General features: G+C 38.5%; 1 protein-coding gene across 1 annotated transcript; it reads left to right on the forward strand.

Moving 5' to 3' along the window:
- Window positions 1-1,928: 1,928 nt before the first annotated feature.
- On the forward strand, window positions 1,929-9,639 carry CDX4 (caudal type homeobox 4). The gene is made up of 3 exons (XM_045896040.1): window positions 1,929-2,430; window positions 8,125-8,270; window positions 9,433-9,639. The coding sequence occupies exons 1-3, from the start codon at window positions 1,929-1,931 to the stop codon at window positions 9,637-9,639; spliced, it is 855 nt and encodes a 284-aa protein (XP_045751996.1).
- Window positions 9,640-25,772: the final 16,133 nt, after the last annotated feature.

The following is a 25,772-nucleotide window of genomic DNA, read 5'->3' on the forward strand; positions in this document are numbered from 1 at the left end:
ACGACATTCTCCCCTTTAGCTTTTGGACCGCATCTATTCTTTAGCCACGCAGTTTTGCTTTGTTTACTGTTTCTCTAATAGAAGACAGACATTCTCTCATTCTCTTTTCATGTGTTCCCTCTGTCTGGATCTTCTCCTTATAGCTCATACCAGTACCTCTTCTATATTTTATTTAATGTCATTTCAAGGTGAGGTCTTCCCAAACCACCACATTTAATATTGCAACCCCCGCCCCCAGCATTCTGTATCCTCCTTCCTGCTTTCTTTTTTTCACAGCATTGATCATTACCATCTGACAAACCGTAAAATGTAATTTCTTATTAGTGTCTCTCCCCACTAGGATATAAGCTTAATAAGGTCAGGGGTTTTGTCTGTTCACTATTGATATCTCAATGCATAGAACAGCACCTAGAAGTCAATAAATATTTGTTGAGTGAATTAATGAATACAGTGGTTGCATACTGTGTACCATGCACTAAGTTAAGCAATTTGCATATATTATCTCAGTAAAGTCTGCCTTGTAATGTAGACACTGTTAGGATCTCTATCTTACTCAGGAAACATCCCTGAAACTCCCGGAGGCGAAGTGATATTCCCAAAGCCAAAGAGAGATCAGTTAATAGGGGTGCCAGTTTGGATTGAACTTTATAGAGGAGCACATTCCCTGAGTAGGAGCACAGCCTAGATTAAAGATTGTGGTAGGTTTGGGGAGGGGGGCTGGGAAAGAACACTGGGATACAGATTGGTTTTGTGGTCAGAAGTTTATCTGATATCTTGAACCAAAATCTTGCGTTCATTTGGTATCTGCTGGCAAGCCAATCCTTTTTCAATAATTGGAGCTTTACAAAGGAAATTTCCTCAAGTGTGAAAGAAAGTTGGAAGTTGTGGCTGCCCTGGATTTGAGACTGCAGGAATTTGATCCCTTGGGGCACTGGCTTTGAGGCAGAAGTCATACCTGGTAGAAAGACACCTGAGACTAGTGAACTGACATGAAAAGAAGAAAGCCCGTTACCCACATGGTTCTTCTCCCTTTCCTTCTTTTTTTTTTTTTGTAACCTACTCTCTTCATCTTTCTTTAATTTGTGCATGTTTCTGAAACATCCAATTAATCCAGCCTGTTGTCCCCTGGAATGTAACCTTAGGAAGGCAGAGCAAATATGTTTGTCTCTTTTTCACTGCTGTATGTATTCCCAGTGCCTACAGCAGTGCCTAGCACTCAGTGGACACACAATATATACTTGTGAAATGAATCTGTTCTTAGAAACAAAGCCCTCCTCCTGGGGGAGGGAGCGGGTCAGAAAAGGGAAAGCTCTTTTCAGTGGTATCCTGGGCCAGTTCCAGTGGAGTACCCCTGCAGGGGAATGTGGGAAGAGGGAATACCACAGATGCAGGCTGGGCTGAGCAAGGGAAGTTCAGCAGAAAGAGGAGGCCCCAGGGTAAGGACTGAATCCCAAAGAGCAGGACTTCGCCCTGCTTCTGCCTGTCTTCATCTCACTTTGGAGGGAACCGGTCAGAAACCCCTGGAGGAACTTCTGCCTCCAAAAGCACAAACTAGTGCTATGGAGACCAGATGGACAAAAGTGAGAAAGATGAGACAGAAAGGCCTGGGAGCTCTGGGAGAGGGAGCTCAGAGTGAACAAGTCCCTGTGAAAGTGAAATGGCCCTTCATTTGAATGCAAATGCTATGTAAAAGCCTGAAGCCCCTTGACGTCAGCCTAGCCATTGGTGGCCCATCTATACCGGGCTACCAGTCACCTGGAAACCTGACGGGTAGAAAACGCGGATGGAGTAGTCTGAGAGGCACAGGAGGGCGTGCAGCACAGCTGCCGACTGACCCATTGATTCCCTGCTGCTTCTCAAAGTCGGGCTGGGGCCTTACAAGAACTTGAGAATGGCTTAGGGAGCTCCTTCCTCATACCCAAGCCACTATGTACAGAAGCTGCCTTTTGGAAAAAGAAGCAGGCATGTACGTGGGCACTCTCAGGAGCCCCGCGGGAGGCAGCACCGCCGGGACTAGCGGCACTGGGAGTGGTGGGAGTCCCCTGCCAGCCTCCAACTTCACTGCGGCCCCTGCCTATGCGCACTACATGGGGTATCCCCATATGCCCAGCATGGATCCTCACGGGCCGTCGCTGGGGGTATGGGGTTCACCGTATAGTCCCCCTCGAGAAGACTGGACTGTGTACCCCGGGCCATCCAGTACAATGGGCACAGTACCCATGAACGACATGACCTCGAGCCCTTCCACTTTTGGCTCTCAGGAATACAGCAACTTGGGCCCTGCGGGCGGGGGAAGCAGCAATGGCAGCCTGCCAGCCCCAGCCAGCGGGTCACTGTTCCCCATAGACCCCGACGCCCCGGATGCCACTTCTCCCAACAGAAGCCGCCCCAGCCCTTATGCGTGGATGCGCAAGACAGTGCAGGTGACCGGTGAGTAATTGATCCCAATGCCCTCACACTTCTCCTTCCTTTGCTTGGCTTCTACTTCTGTTGGCCTGTCTGCTGCCCTCCTACTTCTCAGGACTCTCCAGGGACAGTTTAGCTGAGGACTACTGCGTGGCTGAGTGCCCAGGATCCCCTCCCATTAGTGACCTCCCTTGCATGTGCCTCTGCTCAAAGCCAGAAGAGTGCAGTGCTTGGAACCAAACCGATCCTGGGAGTGTTTTTCATCATTTCCTGATGTGTCAAGGGAGCGAGCTGGTGGACAATGGACACATTGAGCCACAAGGATCAGGATCCAACAGTGTAGTTGCCCAGATGGGAAAACAGATGCACAGGAAAGGTCAATGGGTGAATGAGGCAAGAGGATAGCCACCAACCCAATGCTATCACTTCTACTTGCCATTTCCATTTAAAACCCTTCCCCTTCTGGGCAGGTCTGCTTCCCTGAAATGCTGGTGATACTCAACTTTGGTTTCATGGTGCTTGGTTGGCAATGGACCCTCCAGTTAAGCCACGAAAGCCCCAGTGGCAAAATAGCCTCGTCATCCTGGCCTCTCAAGGAAGCTGCAGCTTCCTTCACCCAAGGTGGCAGAGGCAAGCTGGACTCAAACCCATTGCCTTCTTCCAAACTCCTTTCTGCCATTGCAAGCGTTGAGTCAGGTGAGAAGACAACAGCACACTGCCGGGACATCATAAGCTACTCAACTCTAACATCCCTAGGGCATGCGGGAATAACAGCCCCAGCACTAATAGGTGGTTAAAGACTTCATAACTGTCCAGGAAGGCTTCTGGGGACACAGGGGTTGGATGTAGGTCTGTAATGGAGTGCAGGAAGGCCCAGAGATTCCAGCCTAATGCTGACCCATGCTGGTACCAGCAAGACAGTGGGTGGCTGCTGGGAGCCCAAGGCAGGGGAAATGGGCACTCTGCTTTAATCTTGGATGGGGGGAGACAGGAGATGTTTGTTTTCAGCTGTAGTTGTTCTTTTATCACATTTTTATTATTCCAACCTATCGCTCTATGTCATTAGAGAAAATTGGTAAAATTTGACTCTATCATTTTTATCCCTCTGAGGAGGAAATGAATTTCAATAGCATTTGTCCATAATGATTATGCTTTAGTTCACAGTTCTGCACTTTTTCTCCCCTTTAAAAAGCAAAGGCAGGAGAGTGGGAAGGGAACAACTTTTACCATTAGGAGGACTCTTAGCTAGAAAGAGGCAGTTCCGGTTGATTGGGACATTACTAGGATAGCAATCCCAAATTAAGAATAGAGCTTAAACACTTGGCTTTAAAGTGTTTGGAAGTAAATCTTCATTTTTACAATATGGGTGAGTCTGCTGCTTGTAGAATAAAAAATTAGGTTAAGGTGGGGCACTCCTGGGGCTGTTATTACATCTAATCTTAGGGTTGTAATTAACATCCATTTACTAAACCCTAAGATCAGCAAAAGACACAAAAGTCAAAAAGTAGCTGCTCCCAGTCCAAGATTATGTTTTGAAACACATTAGAAGAGGAAAGTCATTAGTATGTTTGGAAGAGAGAACAATGGGGGGGGGGAAGGACAAAAGAAATGATCTTGAGTCTTGAATTTTTTGTTTATGAGAGACAATATGACAGGTTTCTCTGCTTAAAAGTCTCCCATTTGCATTTGCTTTTATGAGCTCGGGTCTCCCTCTTGGGTAATGCTGGTGCCAGGAGAAGTTTAGAAAGGGACTCCTTAGTTTGTGATATCTTCATCACAAACCTTTAAACCTGGCTGTACAATGCCACCTTCACAAGGTTTTCTTCTCCAAATTCTACTAAGAAATTTAAAATTGAATTATTTTGGAACCCCTCTGACTCTTGGAGCTTATCTTGTAGATGAGGCTTTATTAGAGTCTATCTTTATTTCATTTTAATGTCTTATAAATTAAAATTATCTTTTTGCTATATGCTTGTAGCCCAAGGCACAGATTTAGCAGCAGTTCAAGAATATAATGAAAAGTATGGACACTCTCTCCAGAAAAATGCACAAAAGGATACATACTTGCACCCACATGCATGTGCGTATACACACACATGCCCACACATACACACACACATCATTTTAAAAATAATTTTGGGAGATGCATGGATCCACTGAAGCCCTTCTATGGATCTCAGGTTATGAATTACACACAAAAAAATTAAGCTGATCACTTCAGTGGACCACTCTGAACCAAAATGCACCTATTTGTATGTTTAGTACATAGTGTTAAACAAATATTTGTTAAATGAATGAATGAGTCAGATCCTCCTGAATTTTCTACTTCACTCTGTAGTATTGTGGGACAACATTTGGCTTATGGCTGAGACGATAATTAGATGAACTGCAAAATGGAAGTAACCCTTCTCTGATTAAGGTAATCAAATAAAAGTCTTCCCATTACTGAAGACTATTTTAAATAACCTTAAGCTAAAGAAAGAAGAATACACATATTAGGGAACAATCAGAAACATTTCATAATGACTATTATCACATTTGATTTTCTAAGGAAAGGGGACTGACAGAGTAAATGTCTGTCCCCTAGGTGATTTGATTAAAAAGAAAGATATTTTTATTTACACTTTGTTCTCTAAGTGGTCTGTTCCAATACACATCTCATTTTAAAGATTACATGAAGAGGAACCTACAGAAAGGTTCTGTGAAAAGTTTAGTATTTTCATATTTTAAACATTGTCAGTGCATTACAGCTAGGAATTATTTTTTCATTTTTTTCTATTACCCAGAGTTGTAGTCTCAAATGAGTTTTGGCAAGGTGATAATCTAAGTAGAGCTGGAGAAAGGCTTTTTTGTTAGAAGTGGGAAAGAGGGGGAGAGAAGGAAGTAACTGAGTAATTCTGATTAAGCCACTGGACAAAACACTGGGGAAGTTATACTTAAAATGTTTTACTCAATTAATACACTTCAGAAAATAAGCTGCTTACTAATTCTTGAAGCTTATCATTGTGCTCCTTGGTTTCGACCATTTCGTTGGACAATTTTTTAAATGAATTTGGATGCAATTTTTAACTAAAAGCAGCAAAGGGTTATCTTAAGATAGAAAGTCATTGTACAGGGTCAATTGCACTGTTTTCCCTATAGAAGGAAACTGGTTTTCATCCTCTTTGCTTTGGTTTGGTATAAGAATATGGATATTATGCTCTACTAGAAGATGTCCAAATCCCATTCAGTCCAATTTCATCATTTAAGGGGCAGAGGCAATGAGACAGGAGAAGAGAGTTCAGGAGGAAGGACACAGGAGGAATTCATTTCTCTTTGCAAAATGTGCAGTCAGTATTTCCCCTGAGCTACATCTTCTTGAGGTTTGAGGTCTTATCTGTCAGATTGAGGCAACAGACTCTTTTTAACACTTCATATGGCTTTGATATGCAGCCTGGCTCTTCCTCATCCCTCCTTTCTTCAGGGGTTATATTGCCGGAAAGGGTGAGGATTTTCATGGCAAATAAAGAGGCCTGGTCTTAACTTTATTGTCCTTAGAAGAAACTGCAAGAGGGGAATTTATGACCAATGGGGGTGGGGAAGGACTGCAACCTTCCAGAGTTCTTGAAGTCTGGTTATATTTACTGATTATCAAAGAGCAGAAAACACAGAACTGCACAAGTTGAATTTTAACTTCTGCCTCAAGTTAGAATTTAAATACTCAGCTACTTTGGGATTAGAAAGGGTTTTAGGAAACATCTCTTCAAAAATATATTTTGATCGTAAGATATGAAGTTCTGGAAATAAATTAAACCTCAAAGTTTTCATTGTGATCTCAAATATACATTCTGCCTTTGTAACTAACCAAATGCCAGACCCCTGGTTTCCTGGGTTCCTGTTTGGATTTTAAAAACCAGCTCAAAGTCTGGGCCTTCCAGGTAGGTTAATTGACTAGGACTCATCATTTTCAATTTTCAAGGAGAAAAGTTTTGTTTAGTTTATTAGTCCATGAGTTATTCAGCCATTAAGTTTAATACTAAAACATATCTCTCATCCAGAATTTGTTTCTATGTTCATGTCCCTTTTTTTCTTTCCTGGAGATGAAAGAGTGTCTGACATTTGTTTAGGGCTTGTAAATTCCAAACCAACTGGCTGGTGTTCCTGAATGTAAAGAGGGTTCAGGATGGGATCTGATGCTATGTAGCTCCTTTGTTAGGCCTGTGCTGCATCTTAACACCTCAATGGGGTTTAGAGAACCACTTTAAAGAAACCTTTGTCCTACAGATCGCTCCCCAAAACCTCACATCAAAAACAACCAGGGAAGATCAGAAGCAGTTTGCCAAATGCCATAGAGAAAAAGAGGAAGATCCTGGAGGGAGTTAGAAAAATTGAAAAGAAAGGGAAGCTTCCTAATCACCTTTGGAAAATTTGAAAGGAAGAATAAAACTCTATTTGAGGAAGGACATGAGAAATTAGTTAAATGCTGTAACACAAAGCAAATGTTTGTATATCTTTTCAAAGAATACTAGAATATGCATTTTATTCTGCTTAAGTCAACACCTCCTCCTTCCCCCATTGATTAGCCACTTGGGAATAATAGTTGATTTAAGACCCTCACACACACACACAAAATTTTCTAGTAGATAATAGGGGCTATCCTAGAACAGAATCTAAGTGACAATAAATGTTTTCTTTTTAAATTATTATCCAAACAAAACTCTCTCTAGAATATATATATATATAACTAGGAATGTATGTAACTAATAATGTCAGGATCACAGAATAGTTTGCCACACTTGGGCCATTCTTATACTTCCCAGCATATTTAAACTGGGAATAATATTTAGCATACTGGACTGGGAGTCAGAGGTATGTGTTTGGGTCCTGGCACTTCAGCTCACTAGCACAAAACCACTTAACTACACTGAGCTTCAGGTTTCTTATTGGCAAAATGGGGATAAGACATATTCTGCATAATTCAAAAGTGTAGGTGAGGGGTTCAATAGGAAATGGTATGAATGAACTGCATAAAATATAAAGGGAAGTGTACGTATGCCACATGTTGCTACTACTGCCAATGCTGTTTCTATATGTGAGTGGGAAGGGAAGGGAATGAAAATCATGGATTGAGTGTTTGCTTTAAAAAGTAAAATATTCTCCCTCTCCCACTCCCCCTGCTTATGTTCCTGCTCTCGCTATCTCTCTCTCTGTCAAATAAATAAATAAAATCTTTAAAAAAAATAAAAGAAAGGAGGGTGCCTGGGTGGCTCAGTCGTTAAGCATCTGCCTTCGGCTCAGGTCATGATCCCAGGGTCCTGGGATTGAGCACCCCCCATCAGGGTCCCTGCTTGGCAGGAAGCTTGCTTCTCCCTCTCCCACTCCCCCTGCTTGTGTTCCTGCTCTCGCTATCTCTCTGTCAAATAAATGAATAAAATCTTTAAAAAAATAAAAATAAAAAATAAAAAAAATACTTTGGTGTAAGTAGGTCAATGATGGTGTGATAGGTTTTATATATATATATGTGTGTGTGTGTGTGTGTGTGTGTGTGTATAAAACAGCCACAGATGACAAAGAATTTAATGGAAAAGTGGATATATGACATATTTGGTTCAAAAAATGTACCTGTTTCATATTTGAAAGTAATAGATAAGGATGGGAACAGTAGTTGTGATTCCTTCAACCAAAACAATCTCCAAAGAAGTAAAATATGATTAAATATATTGCTTTCTCCCCTAACAGGGAAAACCAGGACAAAAGAAAAGTATCGTGTGGTTTACACAGATCATCAAAGACTGGAACTAGAGAAGGAATTCCACTGCAATAGATACATCACCATTCGGAGAAAATCAGAACTGGCAGTCAACCTGGGTCTTTCTGAAAGACAGGTACACTGGAAGTACAACCAACATGTCTTAAATAGTTATTTCAATAGGCTGAGGTTTTAGGGAAGTCTGTAAGCAAGAGTGGAAGCAAAACAGAAGACCAAGACATTTTCCAAGCTCTCTTAAAGCCCACATTCATCCTACTGGACCTCCTGGTTTAGTCTCATTGGTCAGTGGGTTTATTAATAATTGAATGTGGTAGGCAGTGTGCAGATGGAGAAGCAAAGGGTTGGGACATAGGAGGTGAAGAATTAAAACTCCTATAGAACTAATCAGTCAAGTCAAAACCTTGATTGACTCCCCAAGTAGTCACAACCAATGTATGAAGTGGCAATTTGGCAATCATGGCTATTATCTGGTTCACATCAGTCAAACTATAATAGTAACTGAATGCTAATGCTGCTACCTGAACTAAGTTTTTCTATTATTCAGGGTTGGAAATTTAATTTTCTATGGTCTGTATAATTCTATGATGCCTGCCTCAAATTTAACATACTGTAGGTACTCAATAAAGCATGATAAGGATCAATGGTTTCCATTTACCTAAACTTTGACATTACACAACTACCTGATGTTTTTTCACTTAAGTCTAGAAGTAATCCTGGAATCATAGAATGCTAGAATTGGAAAGTCCATTAGTGTGTTACCTATCCCAAGCAGCTTGCACTTTATCCAGGCATGAAGGCACATTGGTATCACAGCAAGAGATACAGTATTTCATCACCCTTGTTCACCCAGTTCTGTGTTTCATTAAACTTATTATTGGAAGTTACTTTTAATGACAGATAGTAATCACCTTTGTTATTTAAATCCCTCCCTTTTTATCACCACACCTCAGCATCTGCCATTCTATCATTTATTTCTACCTGTGCAACAGAGGTGTTGGATAAGGTGTCATATAAAGAGCACTGCATTTAGAATCAGTAGCCCTGGATTTTATCTCCAAGTTTCATCTCAAGCAAGATACTTTCCTTCTCTCAGTCTCAGGGTTTTTTTTTTAACCTGTTAAATAGGTATACTTCACAAGGTCATTGGGAGGCTCAAATGAAGTGATACACATGATAGGGCTTTGTAAATGCTAAAATCCTTGTACAGTATCAGCAATGACTATGAAAACTGCATTCAGTATGATGCCCCATTAAATCTAAAGCATTTTTTGTTTCAGGTGAAAATCTGGTTTCAGAATCGCAGAGCCAAGGAAAGAAAGATGATCAAAAAGAAAATCTCCCAGTTTGAGAACAGTGGAGGCTCAGTACAAAGTGATTCTGGCTCCATCAGCCCTGGGGAACTACCTAACGCTTTTTCCACCACCTCATCTGCTGTTCATAGATTTCAGCCTATTGAGATACAGCAGGTCATAGTCTCTGAATGAAAGAAAAGGCAAAGAGAAATGGAAAGTCCCCCATCCTTTAGCATTGTCTTCTTGGTCTCTAAGATATCAGCAGGCGAGTTAGGACAGGATGTAATTTCTCATAAGGCAGTATTCAGAACAAGTGGATGTGCAATTGTTGAAGATAATTGAGAGGTCGCTTACTGTTAGAAACCATCCTCAGAAACCTCCTGTCATGTGCTATGCTATATGGCAGTCACTTAGGAACTTGGTGGTAAGCTATATGATTAAAAGCTACAATCACAGGCCTTTGCAACTCTATTCACAATTTCAGAAACTTACTTGTGAACAAATTGTAAAAAACAGTTCAGGAAGGAGGCACATTTGTGTATGTGTACTTGTGTTTGTTATTTGATGTTGGGTGTGTTCTTTTATGCTGTCTTGGTGGGGGGAGGTAAGCAGAAATTTATCCATCTGTAGCTACTTTTGCAAGTGATTAATTCAAAAGCTAACGGCATTTTCATAACAAGACAAATGTTTAAAAATCAGCAGGAGATGATTCTGAATCCATTATCACTGATTAATAAAAATAATAAATAGAAAGACTATTTTTGCTCATCAATCAATCATTTTCTGGCATCAATTACCTCATCTCAGAACTTCCAACCTATAGTGTCGATTTCAAATCTTGCCAAAATAATGAAGTCAGACTAGAACAATACAGCCCAGCTTGGTTGAGTCAGTAAAAAGGTAGCTCTCCAACACGCAGAACAAACTCTAATCCCCTTTCTGTCTTTTAACTCTAGTGCTACAGTTCAGTGGCAGTCAGAGTTAACATAAGCACTCTCCTTGCTATTACCATAAACCTGTTCAATTTTACTTACATTATGTCGTGTCAATGCAGTGTGGCCCAAGGAGATGCAGTTTACAGGTTCCAAACACACAACTTGGGTTGCAGTGAGTAGAGTTGCCTGGAGTTTTTGGTGTTGGTCCAGTATACTGTTTGCATGTCAAAGTGGCCAAAGGCTGGACTTTGATTCATTTTAAATTAAGATGGTTTAAAAGAAAGTTTTATTAAAGTAGGAAAGTAATCAAAGCACAACTTTATTTTCCCTTTCAAGATACACTTTCAAAATTCTTAAGAAATTAGATTCTTGAGCATAACTACCTGTGTTTGGGTTAAGAATAAGAAATTTATCTCAGAAAGTGGGCTTCTTTTCTATGGTTGCTCCTGGGGGTATGTCATTTAGTCTTGAAGAGATTTAAGGAAAAAACCCTTCTATCTTGATCCCGGCTCTTGGAGTTATATTCTGCCTTTCCTGCATGCATCTTTACAAAACTTTTATGAGGAAGGTATCGATTGCCCCATTATGCTGATGGGGAAATGGAGATATAAGCAATCATTCATTTTCCAAACATATGCAGCAAGGCAATCATGGATGCTGATGAGAATTCTGAGTTACATAAAAATGATCTTTTGTAGTCTCTAGTGATGGATTCAAACTCAAAGCCCCTTCCTATTCATTTGGTATCAGATTATGTCACTGAAGTTGCATACAGCTCTCTCAGTGCCCACCAGCAGATAATTATGACCTAGAAATGCAGACTTAACCCTTTGTTTTTCAGCTCACCTACCCCCCCCATCAGTGAATTTGGGGCTTCTACCAATAATCTTAATAATGCCTTACATGTGTGTAATATTTTATATTTTTCAATGTACTTTCACACTTGTATATTACCTGGCTTAATACCCTTATCCCTTACAAGATAGGCAAGAGTTGTTATTTCCCACTTTGTAGTTTAAGAAACTAGAGACTAGAGGGGCTTAAGTATCTTTGGTTAACCATTTTTTTCCTTAGCCCAGGTCTAGATATTGGGGGAAGGTAACAAAGATAGATCAATTTAAGCTCTCTTTCTCTTCAAAAAGTTACCAACTTTTCAGTAAGTTAATGACAAAACCTAGGATTACAACACAGGTCTACTAAATGGAATGATTATTTATTTAGTGCCTACTCTGTGCCAGGCACTGTGCTAGGATTTCTTGACTCCCAGGCCAGCACACATTCTATTCCACCTCATTGCTTCCAATAACTATGGGGCGAAATATATAGCATGCCAGTAGGCCATCTGAGTGCTGAACAAAGAAAATCAACATTAAAATGAGTCCTTCCAATCTACTGTGGAGAGAGATGCGGATTTTAAGGATGAGGAAGTTAAGTTCTGAGTGTACATAGGTACTTAGCTTCCTCATCCCTAACACTGCCTCACCAAAAAAAAAAAAGAAGAATATCTTTGGCTATAGCAGCTGGATTTCTCTGGGCGTTGTTCTTTCCTGCTATAAACTTATGTTCACCAGAGAAGAAATATTTTTTTATTTTTATAGATTCTAATTTTCTAGAACCTGCTAACAGAACCACAATAGAGAGCTTTTGTTCTTTTTAAAATTTTTTATTGTTATGTTAATCACCATACATTACATCATTAGTCTTTGATGTAGTGTTCCATGATTCATTGTTTGTGCATAACACCCAGTGCTCCATGCAGAACATGCCCTCCTTAATACCCATCACCAGGCCAACCCATCCTCCCACCCCCCTCCCCTCTAGAACCCTCAGTTGGTTTTTCAGAGTCCATCGTCTCTCATGGTTCGTCTCCCGCTCTGATTTCCCCCCCCTTCATTCTTCCCCTCCTGCTATCTTCTTTTTTTTTCTTAACATATATTGCATTATTTGTTTCAGAGGTACAGATCTGTGATTCAACAGTCCTGTACCATTCACAGTGCTCACCATAGCACATACCCTCCCCAGTGTCTATCACCCAGCTCCCCCACCCCTCTCACCCTACCCCCCACTCCAGCAACCCTCAGTTTGTTTCCTGAGATTAAGAATTCCTCATATCAGTGAGGTCATATGATACATGTCTTTCTCTGATTGACTTATTTCGCTCAGTGTAACACCTTCCAGTTTCATCCACGTCATTGGAAATAGCAAAATCTCATTCCTTTTGATGGCTGCATAATATTCCATTGTATATATATACCACTTCTTCTTTATCCATTCATCTGTCGATGGACATCTTGGCTCTTTCCACAGTTTGGCTATTGTGGACATTGCTGCTATAAACATCGGGGTTCACGTACCCCTTCGGATCCCTACATTGGTATCTTTGGGGTAAATACCCAGTAGTACAGAGCTTTTGTTCTTAATAGCATTTTGCAGCCACTTCCTCTAAGAAGACATGTCAATTCTTTCTCTGAAACCCAAGAAAAACATACACCCCATGCTTTTATGGCTATATTATGGTGGTGTGCGCTTGGAAGTATGTACAAAAAAGGTTAAACACCAAAACTCAAAAGTTGCATTTAAAGCAGGTTTCAATAGGGGTGCCTGGGTGGCTCAGTCAGTTAAGCATCTGCCTTCAGCTCACGTCATGATATCGGGGTCCTGGGATGGAGCCCCACATGGGGCTCCCTGCTCAGCAGGGAGTCTGTTCCTCCCTCTCCCTTTGCCCCTCCCTCCCACTCGTTCTCTCTTTCTCTCTCTCTCTCAAATTAATAAATAAATAAAAATTTTAAAGTAAGTTTCAGTAAAGAAATTATTTTTCTGATGAGGAAAGAAGCATGAATAAAAACGTGCCAAATGACTAAAAGTGTTCAGCTAGGGTGGTGGGATTATGCAGATTTTCATATTTTCATTACTTTCAAATTCATGCCGTTTTATGAGGGAAAAAAAGTTTCCTTGAGAGACATGTTTTCACACCAAATCTTCGAGTAATTTTTTAAATTTTATTTATTCATTTGAGAGAGAGAGAATAAGGGAGAGAGAGAAAGCATGAGAGGGGAGAGGATCAGAGGGAGAAGCAGACCCCCCACTGAGCAGGGAGCCTGATGTGGGACTCGGTCCTGGGACTCCAAGATCATGACCTGAGCTAAAGGCAGTCACCCAATCTACTGAGCCACCCAGGTGTCCCTTCAAGTAATTTTTTATCCTCAAGTAATTTGAGACTTTAGAATTCTCCTTGCCCTTTATAGAAATGCTCCAATCTCCCAGTTCCTTTCTTAAGGCCCTTGATTAGTCTGGGAGCTGTTTGTGTACATCTGCAAAGAAAGATCATTAGGAGGGTCTGGCTTTTTTTCAAAGGAGGATTTGGCTCAGATCCATAGAGTATGGCTGTTTTTCTGGGTTGAAATGTTTTAACACTACCAAACCAGGTCAAGAAGGGCAGGAGCGGCCAGCAAGGGGGGAGGGTGGTGGAAAGGAGGGATATATTACAACAGGGTATAAGGAACATTTTGGGGTGTTGGATATGTTTCTTATCTAAATTCTGGTGATGGTTTCATGAGTGTCATTTGTCAAAAATCAACTTTCATACTTTAAATTCACACAGTCTCCTGTATGTTGATTATGGCTTAAGAAACCTGCAAACAGGGGTGCCTGGGTGGCTCAGATGGTTAAGCGTCTGCCTTTGGCTCGGGTCATGATCCCGGGGTTTTGGGATCAAGTCCCGTATCGGGTTCCCTGCTAGGCGGGAAGCCTGCTTCTCCCTCTGCCTCCCTCTCTCTCTCTCTCTCTCTCTGACTCTCATGAATAAATAAATAAAACATTAAAAAAAAAAGAAATCTGCAAACAAATACAGCAGAGTGGCTGCAACTCTGATAACAATACAGAAGGGAGGAACTCACTAGAGGATTTAGTCTTTGGAGATAGTCACTTTAGATAACTTAGGTTTACCCTTCCAGGTGGGGATCACTTTCTTTTATATTAATGTTGGAATATGCTACTGAGGGACACCAATAATTGATAATCAGTGGGTCTCTCATACCATGCAGATGGGTTTGGAGCGTAGAGGGAGAGCAGAGTATATGGGCATTGAATCTTCAAGTATGAGCATCAATGCAAAGCAAAGAAGTGCCCTACTATGGGTTTTCAGAATCCATATTGTAAGTTAATAGTAAAAGTAGCTATTTTCATGGTATGGAAAAAGAAGCACTAAATTGGAAAGTGAGACCTGAAATTCTAGTTTTACCTACTTCTGCAACTAAATGGCTGTGTAATTTTTGGTTAGGTCACTTCATTAATAAGGGTCTCTGCTATTTCATTTGTACAGTCTAGATACTTGACTTGGCTTTAAGCAGCTATTCTAGCTTTAATCTCTACATGACATCCTGGAAAAAACCTCAAATACTTTTTCTCTTCTCCACTACTCACACAAAATAATACACACACACACACACACACACACCCCTTCCCTCTCTTGGTTTCTCAGAGATTAAAGTACCACTAATGTGATATTCAGTCCTTTGGTCTCAAAAGACTTTTTCTGTCTTCCAGAGTTTACCATGGAGACTTACCTTTTCAGAGTCCCCATTTCTCCATCTACACGGTGTGGATCTTGAGCTTACTGTAATCACCAATCTCTGAGATTCTAGGTCTGTGAATCTTTAATTAAAATTCAAATGTCACTGAAACAGGAAGGCACTTAAGCTGCTATGATTTATCTAAACCCATTCCAACCAGAAAAGCCTTAGAAAGGCCAGCTCAAAATGGATCACTTGGAAATGCTCCCCTAAAACAGGAATAAATCCCCTTGAACCTTATAATTTTGTCTTTAGTTGTACTTGTGCACACACTTCTGATTTGCCCCTAAGGACAAAGGAAGCAACACGTCAAATGCCTTCTAGGGAAAAGGGAAAAAATTCTCCCCTCTTCTTCCAACATAACCTCTCCTGCTTCTCTAGCCTGATGAAACAAAAATGGAAGTCCCAAGCCTGGAACAGGTTGAATGGTGGCCCCCAAAAGATATGCCCACTTCTTAATCCTTAAAACTTCTAAATAATAAAACCTTATATGGCAAAAGAGTGAATATTCTCTTATATGACAAAAGATGCAATTAGATTAAAGAACTTCAGAGGAGGATCTTACCCTGGATTATCTATGTAGACCCTAAATACAATTATATTTCCTTGTAAGATAGAGACAGAGGGAGATTTCAAACACGTCTTAGTCCATTTGGGCTGTTATGAAAAACACCACAGATTGGGAGGCTTATTAACAACAAAAATTTAGGTTATATCTTTTCAAGCAAGGGAAACAAAAGCAAAAATAAACAATTGGGACTACATCAAACTAAAAAGATTTTGCACAGTGAAGGAAACCATTAATGAAACAAAAAGACAACCTACTAAATGGGAGAAAATATTTGCAAATGATATATCTGATAAGGGGTTAATATCCAAAATATATTAAAAAAAACTTATAAAACTCAACACCAAAAAACAATCCATTTAAAGAATGGGCAGAATACCTGAGTAGACATTTTTCCAAAGAAGACATACAGATGGCCAACAGACACATGAGAAGATGCTCACATCACTAATCATCAGAGAAATGGAAATCAAAACCACAATGGGATATCACCTCACACCAGTCAGAATTACTAGTATCAAAAAGACAAGAAATAACAAGTGTTGGTGAGGAAATAACAAGGGAACCTTCTCCCACTATTGGTGGGATTGTAAATTGGTACAGCCACTGTGGAAAACAGTATGGAGGTTCCTCAAGAAAAGTAAAATGGACTATTACTCAGTCATCAGAAAGGATGAATATCCAACTTTTGCATCAACATGGATGGAACTGGAGGAGATCATTCCAGATTATTCCAGAAAGTGGTCGCTTTTCTGTTCAGAGGGTTGCTGCTATTCTTTTCTTGATCTCCTGTTGAGTTCGTAGGTGTTCAGAATGGTTTGATCCCTATCTAGCTGAATTCCTGGGACCAGATGAAATTTAGGTCTCCTACTCCTCCGCCATCTTGCTCCTCACCATTTTTAACTTTTTGAGGAACCTCCATACTGTTTTCCAGAGTGGCTACACCAGTTTGCATTCCCACCAACAGTGTAAGAGGGTTCCCCTTTCTCTGCATCCTTGTCAACATCTGTTGTTTCCTGTGTTGTTAATTTTAGCCATTCTGACAGGTGTGAGGTGATATCTCATTTTAGTTTTGATTTGTATTTCCCTGATGATGAGTGATGTTGAGCTTCTTTTCATGTGTCTGTTAGCCATCTGAATGTCTTGTTTGGAAAAATGTCTATTCATGTCTTCTGTCCATTTCTTAACTGGATTATTTGTTTTTTTGGTGGGTTGAGTTTGGTAAGTTCTTTTTAGATTTTAGATACCAACCCTTTATCAGATATGTCATTTGCAAATATCTTCTCCCATTCTGTTGGTTGCCTTTTAGTTTTGTTGACTGTTTCCTTCTGTGCAGAAGCTTTTTATTTTGATGAAGTCCCAAAACTTTATTTTTGCTTTTGTTTCCCTTGCTTCCAGAGACATGTCTAGTAAGAAGTTGCTATGACTGATATCAAAGAGGTTGCTGCCTGTGTTCTTCTCTAGGATTTTGATGGAGTCCTCACATTTAGGTCTTTTATCCATTTTGAATTTATTTTTGTGTATGGTGTATGAAAATGGTCTAGTTTCATTCTTCTTCATGTCACTGTCCAGTTTTCCCAACACCATTTGTTGAAGAGAATGTCTTTTTTCCATTGGATATTCTTTCCTGCTTTGTCGAAGATTAGTTGCCCATAGAGTTGTGGATTCATTTCTGGGTTTCCTATTCTGTTTCATTGATCTATGTGTCTGTTTTTGTGCCAGTGCCATACTATCTTGATCACTACAGCTTTGTAATATAACCTGAAGTCGAGAATTGTGATATCTCCAGCTTTGCTTTTCTTTTTCAAGATTGCTTTGGCTATTTGGGATCTTTTGTGTTTCCATACACATTTTAGAATTGTTTGTTCTGGCTTTGTGAAAATGCTGGCTGTATTTTAATATGAATTGCAATAAATATGTAGATTGCTTTGGGTAGTATAGACATTTTAGAAGATTTGTTCTTCCAATCCTTGAGCATGGGATGTTTTCAATTTCTTTGTGTCATCTTCAATTTCTTTCATAAGTGTTCTATAGTTTTCAGAACACAGATCTTTTACCTTTTTGGTTAGGTTTATTGCTAGGTATCTTATAGTTTTTAGTGCGATTGTAAATGGGATCTACTCCTTGATTTCTCTTTCTGCTGCTTCATTATTGGTGTATAGAAAGGCAACAAATTTCTTTACATTGATTTTGTATTCTGCAACTTTACTGAATTTGTGTATCAGTTCTAGCAATTTTTTGGTGGAGACTTTCGGGTTTTCTACATAGAGTATCATGTCATCTGTGAATAGTGAAAGTTTGACTTCTTCCTCATATATTTTGAGGATCTACTGATTTGTATGTATACGTTTATAATTATTATATCTTCTTGATGAATTGACCCTTTTCTCAATATATAATGCCCTTTATTTCATAATAGTTTCTAACTTGTAGTCTATTCTGCCTGATATTAGAAAAACCACCAAGCAGTTTGTTTACTAGTTGCATGGAATATATTTTTCCATTTTTTCACTTTTAAATTATATGTGGTTTTAGATCTAAAGAGAGACACTTGTAAACAGAGAATAGTTTGATCATGTTATTTGATCTATTCAAATTTCCACCTTTGATTGGAAAGTTTAATGCATTTATGTTTAAAACAATCACTATAAGGAAAAACGCACTTCTGACATTTTGATGTTTGTTTTCTGTATGAATTGTGTATGATATATATTATATATATTAAATATTGTTATATATTATATATTATATAATATATACAATATTATATAACATACCTATATTTTATACCTATAGATAGGCATTTTATACCTATAAAATACCTATTTATAATGATGTTTTGTCATTTTAACCTTTCTGGATGGGGAGAGACTGTCAATCCCCGGGCTAGCCAATTCTTAGCAATTGCAAAAGTTCCAGCAGGTAACATGTCTTTGATATACAATCCAGAGCCATACCTCCTCTATTTGACCCATGCACTTCAGGAGGTATTTTACTTCTGCCTTAATCATCCCAGGACTAGGTACCAGACAACTAGAAATTACTCCTATAGCTCAAAGCTCACCAAAATTCAAACTAGCCAATTCTAAACTGTTTACACTGCCCTACCTTAATTTTCCCATAGAAACTCCAGTAAAGACCATAGTCTAGGTATTCCCCTGCTCCTATCTTCTGTCCCCATCCACCCTGATGTTTCCCCATGTAGATGTGCATGGTGTGTGGTGCCTTCTGTCTCTATTACCTGTGAGTATAATGAACTTTTTTCCCTGAGGCTTTCCTGTGTCTCCTCTTGTAGCAGAACCTGACTGACCATCTCCTAAAAAATATAAAACATATAACTTTGGTTCTTCATTTCCCCTGTAAGTGCCTTCTTTTATGTTTAATTGGATATTTGTAGTGTACCATTTTGATTCTCTTCTCATTGTTTTGGCAAATATTTTAAATATATTTTCTTCGTGGTTACCATGGGCATTACAATTAATATCCTAAATTTCTGGGGCGCCTGGGTGGCTCAGTCGTTAAGCATCTGCCTTTGGCTCAGGTCATGATCCCAGGGTCCTGGGATCGAGCCCCACATCGGGCTCCCTGCTCCGCGGGAAGCCTGCTTCTCCTTCTCCCACTCCCCCTGCTTGTGTTCCCTCTCTCGCTGTTTCTGTGAAATAAATAAATAAAATCTTTTAAAAAAAATCCTAAATTCCTAGCAATAAGAATTTAATTATTACCAACCTAGTTTCAGTAGCATACAAAAACTGTGCTCCTGTACAACTCTGCCCTCCCCTTATATTGTTACTGTCACAAGTTACATCTTTATTTTATTTTTTAAAGATATTTTATTTATTTATTTATTTGAGAGAGTGAGCAAGTGAGAGAGAGAGAACGAGTGCAGGAGCAGGGGGAGAGGGAGAAGCAGATTCCCCACTGAGCAGGGAGCCTGACGCTGGGCTCGATCCCAGGACCCTGGGATCATGACCTCAGCTGAAGGCAGACGCTTAACCAACTGAGCCACCCAGGTGCCCCACAAGTTACATCTTTATACATGTGTGCCCATTAACACATTTATAAATTGCTTTTATGCACTTTTATATCATGCAGGAAATTAAAAAGAGTTACAAATGAAAAATACAATGTTGCCTTTTATATTTGCCTATAATATTACCTATATTGAAATTCTTTTTTTACTTTACCTAGCTTCAAGTTACTGTTCATTGTCCTTCCATTTCAGCCTCAAAGACTCATTTTAGTATTATTTTGTAGGTCAGATCTACTAGCAATGCACTCTCTCAGCTTTTGTTTATCTGTAAATGTCTTAATTTCTCATTCATTTTTAAATGATAGTTTTGCTAGATATACATAGATTTCCATTTAAGTGTTATCCCACTCCTTTTTTGCCTCAACAGCTTCTAATGAGAAATCTACTATTAATTATTAATCTTATTGAAAATACCATGTATGTGAAAAGTCACTTTTCTCTTCTGCTTTCAAGAATCTCTTTGCCACCACCAGCTTTCAGTAGTTTCATAACAACATGTCAATGTGTACCACTTTGATTTTATCCTCCTTAAAGTTCATTTAAATAAAAACTTGAAGAAAAAACTAAAAAGCTCATTGAACCTCATAGATGTGTATATTCACGTATTTATTAAAAATTGGAAAGTTTTCTGGTTATTTCTTCAAGTATTTTTTAAATTTCTCTTTCTCTTACTCCTCTATTTTGGGGAGTCTCATAATGTGTATGTCGGTAAATTTAATGATATTTTACAGGACTCCTGGGCTCTGTTAACTTTTTTCATTCCTTTATTTTTCTGCTCTTCAGATTGGATAATTTTGATTGACCAGTATTCAAGTTTGCTGATTGTTAGTTTTGCCTGCTCAAATATCCTATCAAACTCTCAAGTGAGTTTTCATTTTAGTTATTGTATTTCTCAGTTCCAGAATGTCTGTTTGGTTCCTTTTAAAATCTCTATTCTCTATTGATACTCTCTATTCATTTATATATCATTATCCTTTCTCTCCTTTAGATATTTGTCCTGGTTTCATTATCTCTGACCACATTTAAGACAGCTGATTTTAAGTTTTTGTTTAGTATATCCAATGTCTTTGCTTTATCAAGGACAGTACCTGTTAATCTTCTCTATGAATGAGACATAAGTTTTATTTCTCTGCATGATTTATATATATATTTTGGAATCTGAACATTCTGAATATTATACTTGGTAAATATGAAAACCAGATTCTTTTAAAAAAAGATTTATTTATTTATTTATTCCAGAGAGAGAGTGCACGTGAGCAGTGTAGGGGCAGAGGGAGAGGGGGAGGAAGAAGGAGAGAAACAGACACCCTGCTGAGCGTGGAGCCTGACCCTGAGATTATGACCTGAGCCAAAATCAAGAGTTGGACACTTAACTGACTGAGCCACCCAGGCACCCCTGGAAATCAGATTCTTACCCCTTTTCAGGATTTGTTTGTGTTGTTTGCAGTAGCTATAGGTGTTTGTTTGTTTAGTACTTTTGTAGCTACACTATTTTTGTAAAATCTGTATTATTTGTCATATGTGGTCTTTTTAAAAAAATATTTTATTTATTTGTTAGAGAGAGTGTGTGTGTGAGAGAGAGCAGGAGCAGAGGGAGAGGGAGAAGCAGACTCCCTGCTGAGCAGAGAGCCCAATGCGGGCCTCGATCCCAGCACCCTGGGATCATGACCTGAGCTGAAGGCAGACGGATGCTTAACCGACTGAGCCACCCAGGCGCCCCTGTCATATGTGGTCTTAGAAGTCTCTTCATGGAGCTTGTATTCAGCTAGTGCTTTGACAGATTGCCTTGAAGAAGAGGAGAAAAAGAGGGGAAGGAGGAGGAGAAAAAGTACAAAATCAAAGAAAAAAGATGATGATGAAGAAGAAACCTTTCCTAGTTTTTAGAGATTGGCTCGCTCTGTGTTAGAGTACTCCTTTAATGCTAGGGACTAAAATTACAAAATGTAGCTCAGTGCTTGAAAACACGAGCTGAGTGAGTCTGCTTATTTGTGAAGAGAGACTGTGACAACTCTGCCTTAGCCTTCACTTTATGCTTGTATTGAGCCTAGAGATCTGTCAGAAGTGAAGGCTTAGGTTCTTCATAGGTCCTTTCTAAATATGAATCTTCCCCTGGCATTTGCATCACTTTCTAAATTTCCCAGTATACATAAGCAACTTTGAATGCCCTAATTTCCCAAATAAACTCTCATCCCAGCTTTTTTTTTCTAGGCTTTGGCAATCTATTTTGTGCCTCAACCATAATCTTTTCACCAGGTTGTTTGTTTACCTTACAGTGTTTTTGAGGAATGAACCTCACTTTTCTGCCCTGAGTGAGTTCTGAGTTTGCAAAATAAACACAATTATCATGCATCAATCCTTCAGGAAAACTCCAGACAACTTAGGACAAACACAATTTTCTGGAAATTATGTCTATTATGCTCCCTCCAGAACCAGGGGCCAGGGCACCACACTGGTAAAATGGGCTTCCATTTTCAAGACTGCCATAGAGCAATACAGTAGTAGTAGGAGACCTCAATATCCTACTTTCAATGATGGCTAGAACATAAAGACAGAAAAACAATAATGAAATAGCAGATTTGAGTAACACTATAGACCAAATGGACCTAATAGACATATAGAGAATATTCAACCAAACAGGGGCAAATATACATTCTTCTCAAGGACACACATTAACATTCTCCAGGAAAGATCACATATTAGGTCACAAAACAAGTGCAACAAATTTAAGAAGACTGAAATCATACCAAAATCTTTTCTGACAACAATGAAATAAAAGTAGAAATAAATAAGAGAAGGAAAATTAGAAAATTCACAAATCTGTGAAAAATAAACAACACAGTCCTGAACAATAAGTGGGTCACAGAAAAAAAGTAAAAAGAAAAGTTATAAAATATCTTCATACAAAATAAAATGAGAACACAACATCACAAAAGTTATGGGATTTGAAGAACAAATGAAGCCCCAAGTTAGCAAAAGGAAATAATGAAAACTAGAAGAGTAATAAATGAGGTAGAGAATAGAAAAACAAAACAACAAAAAAATCAAAGCAACTAACAGTTGAAAATGTAGACAATGAGATACCTGGCTGGCTCAGTCCATAGAGCATGTAACTTTTGATCTCGGGGTTGTGAATTCGAGTCCCATGTTGGGCATAGAGCTCTCTCACACACACACGAAAAGAAAAAAAAGGAAAGGAAAGGAAAGGAAAGGAAAGGAAAGGAAAGGAAAGGAAAATACAGACAAAATTTATAAAAAATTTAGCTACTCTACTTAAGGAAAAAAGGAGAATATTTAAATACATAAAATCAGAAGTAAAATATGATATGTTACAAGGGTTGCCACAGAAGTAAAAAGGATAAGAGACTGTTATGAATAATTATAGGCTCACAAATTGGATAACATAGAAGAATTAGATAAAGACCTAGAAAAGTATAATGTACCAAGACTGAATCATAAAAAATAGAAAATCTGAACAAATAACTAATAAGTAGACTGAATCAGTAATCAAAAACTTCCAACATAGAAAAACCTCAAATTGGATGCCTTCACTGGTAAATTCTACCAAATGCTTAAAAAAATAATGCCAATCTTTCTCAAACTCTTCCAGAAAATGGAAGAGGAAGGAACACTTTCAAATTCATGTTACAAGGCTAATGTTACCCTGATAACACAGCCAGACAAGGACACTGAAAGAAATCTACAGACTAATATCCCCGATGAACACATATACAAAAGTCCTCAACAAAATACTAAAGGACCAAATTCAACAGCACATTAAATGGTCATACACTATGACCAAGTGAGATTTATCCCAGTGATGCAAGGATTGTTCAACATAGCCAAATCAATCAATGTGATACACCACATTAGCAAAATTAAGGATAAAATCACATGATTATCTCAATAGGTGCAGAAAAAGCATTTGACAAAATTTAACACCCTTTCATAATAAAAATGCTCAAACTAAGTATAGAAGGAATGTACCTCAACATAATAAAGTCAGTCCATATATGACAAGCCTACAGCTAACATCACAATCAAATGGTGATAAATTGTAAGCCTTTCCCCTAAGATCAGGAAAAAGACAAGGATGCCCACCCTCACCACTTATTTTCAACATAGTACTGAAATGCTTAGCCAGATCAATTAGACAAGGAAAATAAATAGAAGTATCCAAATCACAGAGAAAGATGTAAAATTATTTCTGTTTGCAGATGACATGTTCTTATATATAGAAAACCCCAAAGACCCCACAAAAAACTTAAAACTAATAAATGAATTCAGTAAAGTTGCAGGATATAAAATAAAAAAATCAGTTGCATTTCTATACACTAACAATGAACTGCATGGAATGGAAATTAAGGGGGAAAATCCTGTTTACAATAGCAATGAAAAGAATAAAGTACCTTGGAATAAACTTAACCAAGGAGATTAAAGACTTTTACACTGAAAACTACAATACACTGATGAAAGAAATCAAAGAAGACACAAGTAAATGGAAAGATATCACGTGTTTATGGACTGGAATACTTAATATTCATCAAAATGTTCATACTACCCAAAGTGATGTACATATTTAATGCTATCCCTATCAAAACCCCAGTGACATTTTTTACAGAAATGAAAAAAACAATTCTAAAAATTTCATGCAATCACAAAAAAACAGAATAGCCAAAGAAATTTTGAGGAAGAACAAACCTGGAGGCATCACATTTCCTGATTTCAAAATGTATTACAAAACTACAGTAATTTTGTAGTTTACTACAAAACTGGGTGGCTCAGTTGGTTAAGTGGCTGCCTTCAGCTCAGGTCATGATCCCAGGGTCCTGGGATCAAGCCCCACGTCAGGCTCCCTGCTTAGTGGGGGGCCTGCTTCTCCCTCTCCCTCTGCCTGCTGCTCTGCCTACTTGTGCTCTCTCTATCTCTCTGTCAAATAAATAAATAAAATCTTAAAAAATAAAACTACAGTAATTACAAACAGTATGGTACTGGTATAAAAACAAACATGTAGATGAATGAAATAAAATAAAGATCTCATAAATTAAACTACACATATATGGTCAAATTATCTTTGACAAATGTTCTAAGAATACATAATAAGGAAAGAATAGTCTCTTCAACAAAGGGCATTGGGAAAACTGGATATCCACATACAAAGGTATAAAATTAGAGCCCTATTTTTACACCACACACAAAATCAATGCAAAATGGATTAGTAACTTAAATGTAAGATCTGAAACCGTAAAATAATTTTTTTTAAAAAGCCTAGGGGAAAATTTCATGACATTAGAGTTGGCAGTTATTTCTTGGATGTGACACTAAAACAAAAAATAAAGTAAGGCTACGTCAAACAAAATCTTCTACATAGTAAAGGAAACAATCAATAGACTGAAAAGGCAGCCTTTGGAATGGGAGAAAATATTTGTAAACCATATATCTGATAATAGGTTAGCATCCAAAATATATAAGAAACTCCTACAACTGAATAGCAAAAATGTTAATAATCTGATTAAAAACAGACAAGGTACTTGAACAGATATTTCTAAGAAGAAACATACAAATAGCTAATACATTCATGAAAAGGTGCTCAACATCATTAATTATCAGGAAATTGCAAACCAAGGCCACACTGAATTGTCATCTCATACTAGTTAGGATGGCTATTATCAAAAAACCAAAAGATAACAAGTGTTGGTGAGGATGTGCATAAATTAGAACACTTGTACACTGTTGGTGGGAATGTAAAATCATGCAGTTACTATGGAAAACATCATGAATTTTATTCAAAAAAATGAAAATGAGAACCACTATATGATCCAGCAATCCCAGTTCTGGGTATATTTCCAAACGTATTGGAATTAAGGAGGGCACATACTGCATGGAGCACTGGGTGTTATACGAAAACAATAAATCATGGAACACTACATCAAAAACTAATGATGTATTGTATGGTGACTAACATAATAAAATTAAATTTTAAAAAACGTATTGGAAACAGGATCTTCAAAGCAAAATCTGCACTCCCATGTTCATTGCAGCAGTATTCCCAGTAGTCAAAATGTGGAAACTATCTAAATGTCCATCAGTGAATGAATGGATAAGGAAAATATGGCATATGAGACAATGGAATTTATTCAGCTTTAAAAAAGAAAAAAAATCCTGCCATTTGTGGCAACATAAATGAAACTCAAAGACATTATGCTATGTTAAATAAACCAGTC

Source organism: Mirounga angustirostris, unplaced genomic scaffold, assembly GCF_029215605.1.
Source record: "Mirounga angustirostris isolate CCGP_5_RB_7025 unplaced genomic scaffold, mMirAng1.0.hap1 SCAF_11, whole genome shotgun sequence".
NCBI lineage: Eukaryota > Metazoa > Chordata > Mammalia > Carnivora > Phocidae > Mirounga > Mirounga angustirostris.

Excerpts from the sequence above, each read along its gene's own strand:
- CDX4 (XM_045896040.1), top strand. The coding sequence starts at position 1,929 with ATGTACAGAAGCTGCCTTTTGGAAAAAGAAGCAGGCATGTACGTGGGC. Across the intron at positions 2,431-8,124 it reads CAAGACAGTGCAGGTGACCG|GGAAAACCAGGACAAAAGAA; the intron begins GTGAGTAATTGA and ends CTCCCCTAACAG. Across the intron at positions 8,271-9,432 it reads TGGGTCTTTCTGAAAGACAG|GTGAAAATCTGGTTTCAGAA; the intron begins GTACACTGGAAG and ends TTTTTGTTTCAG.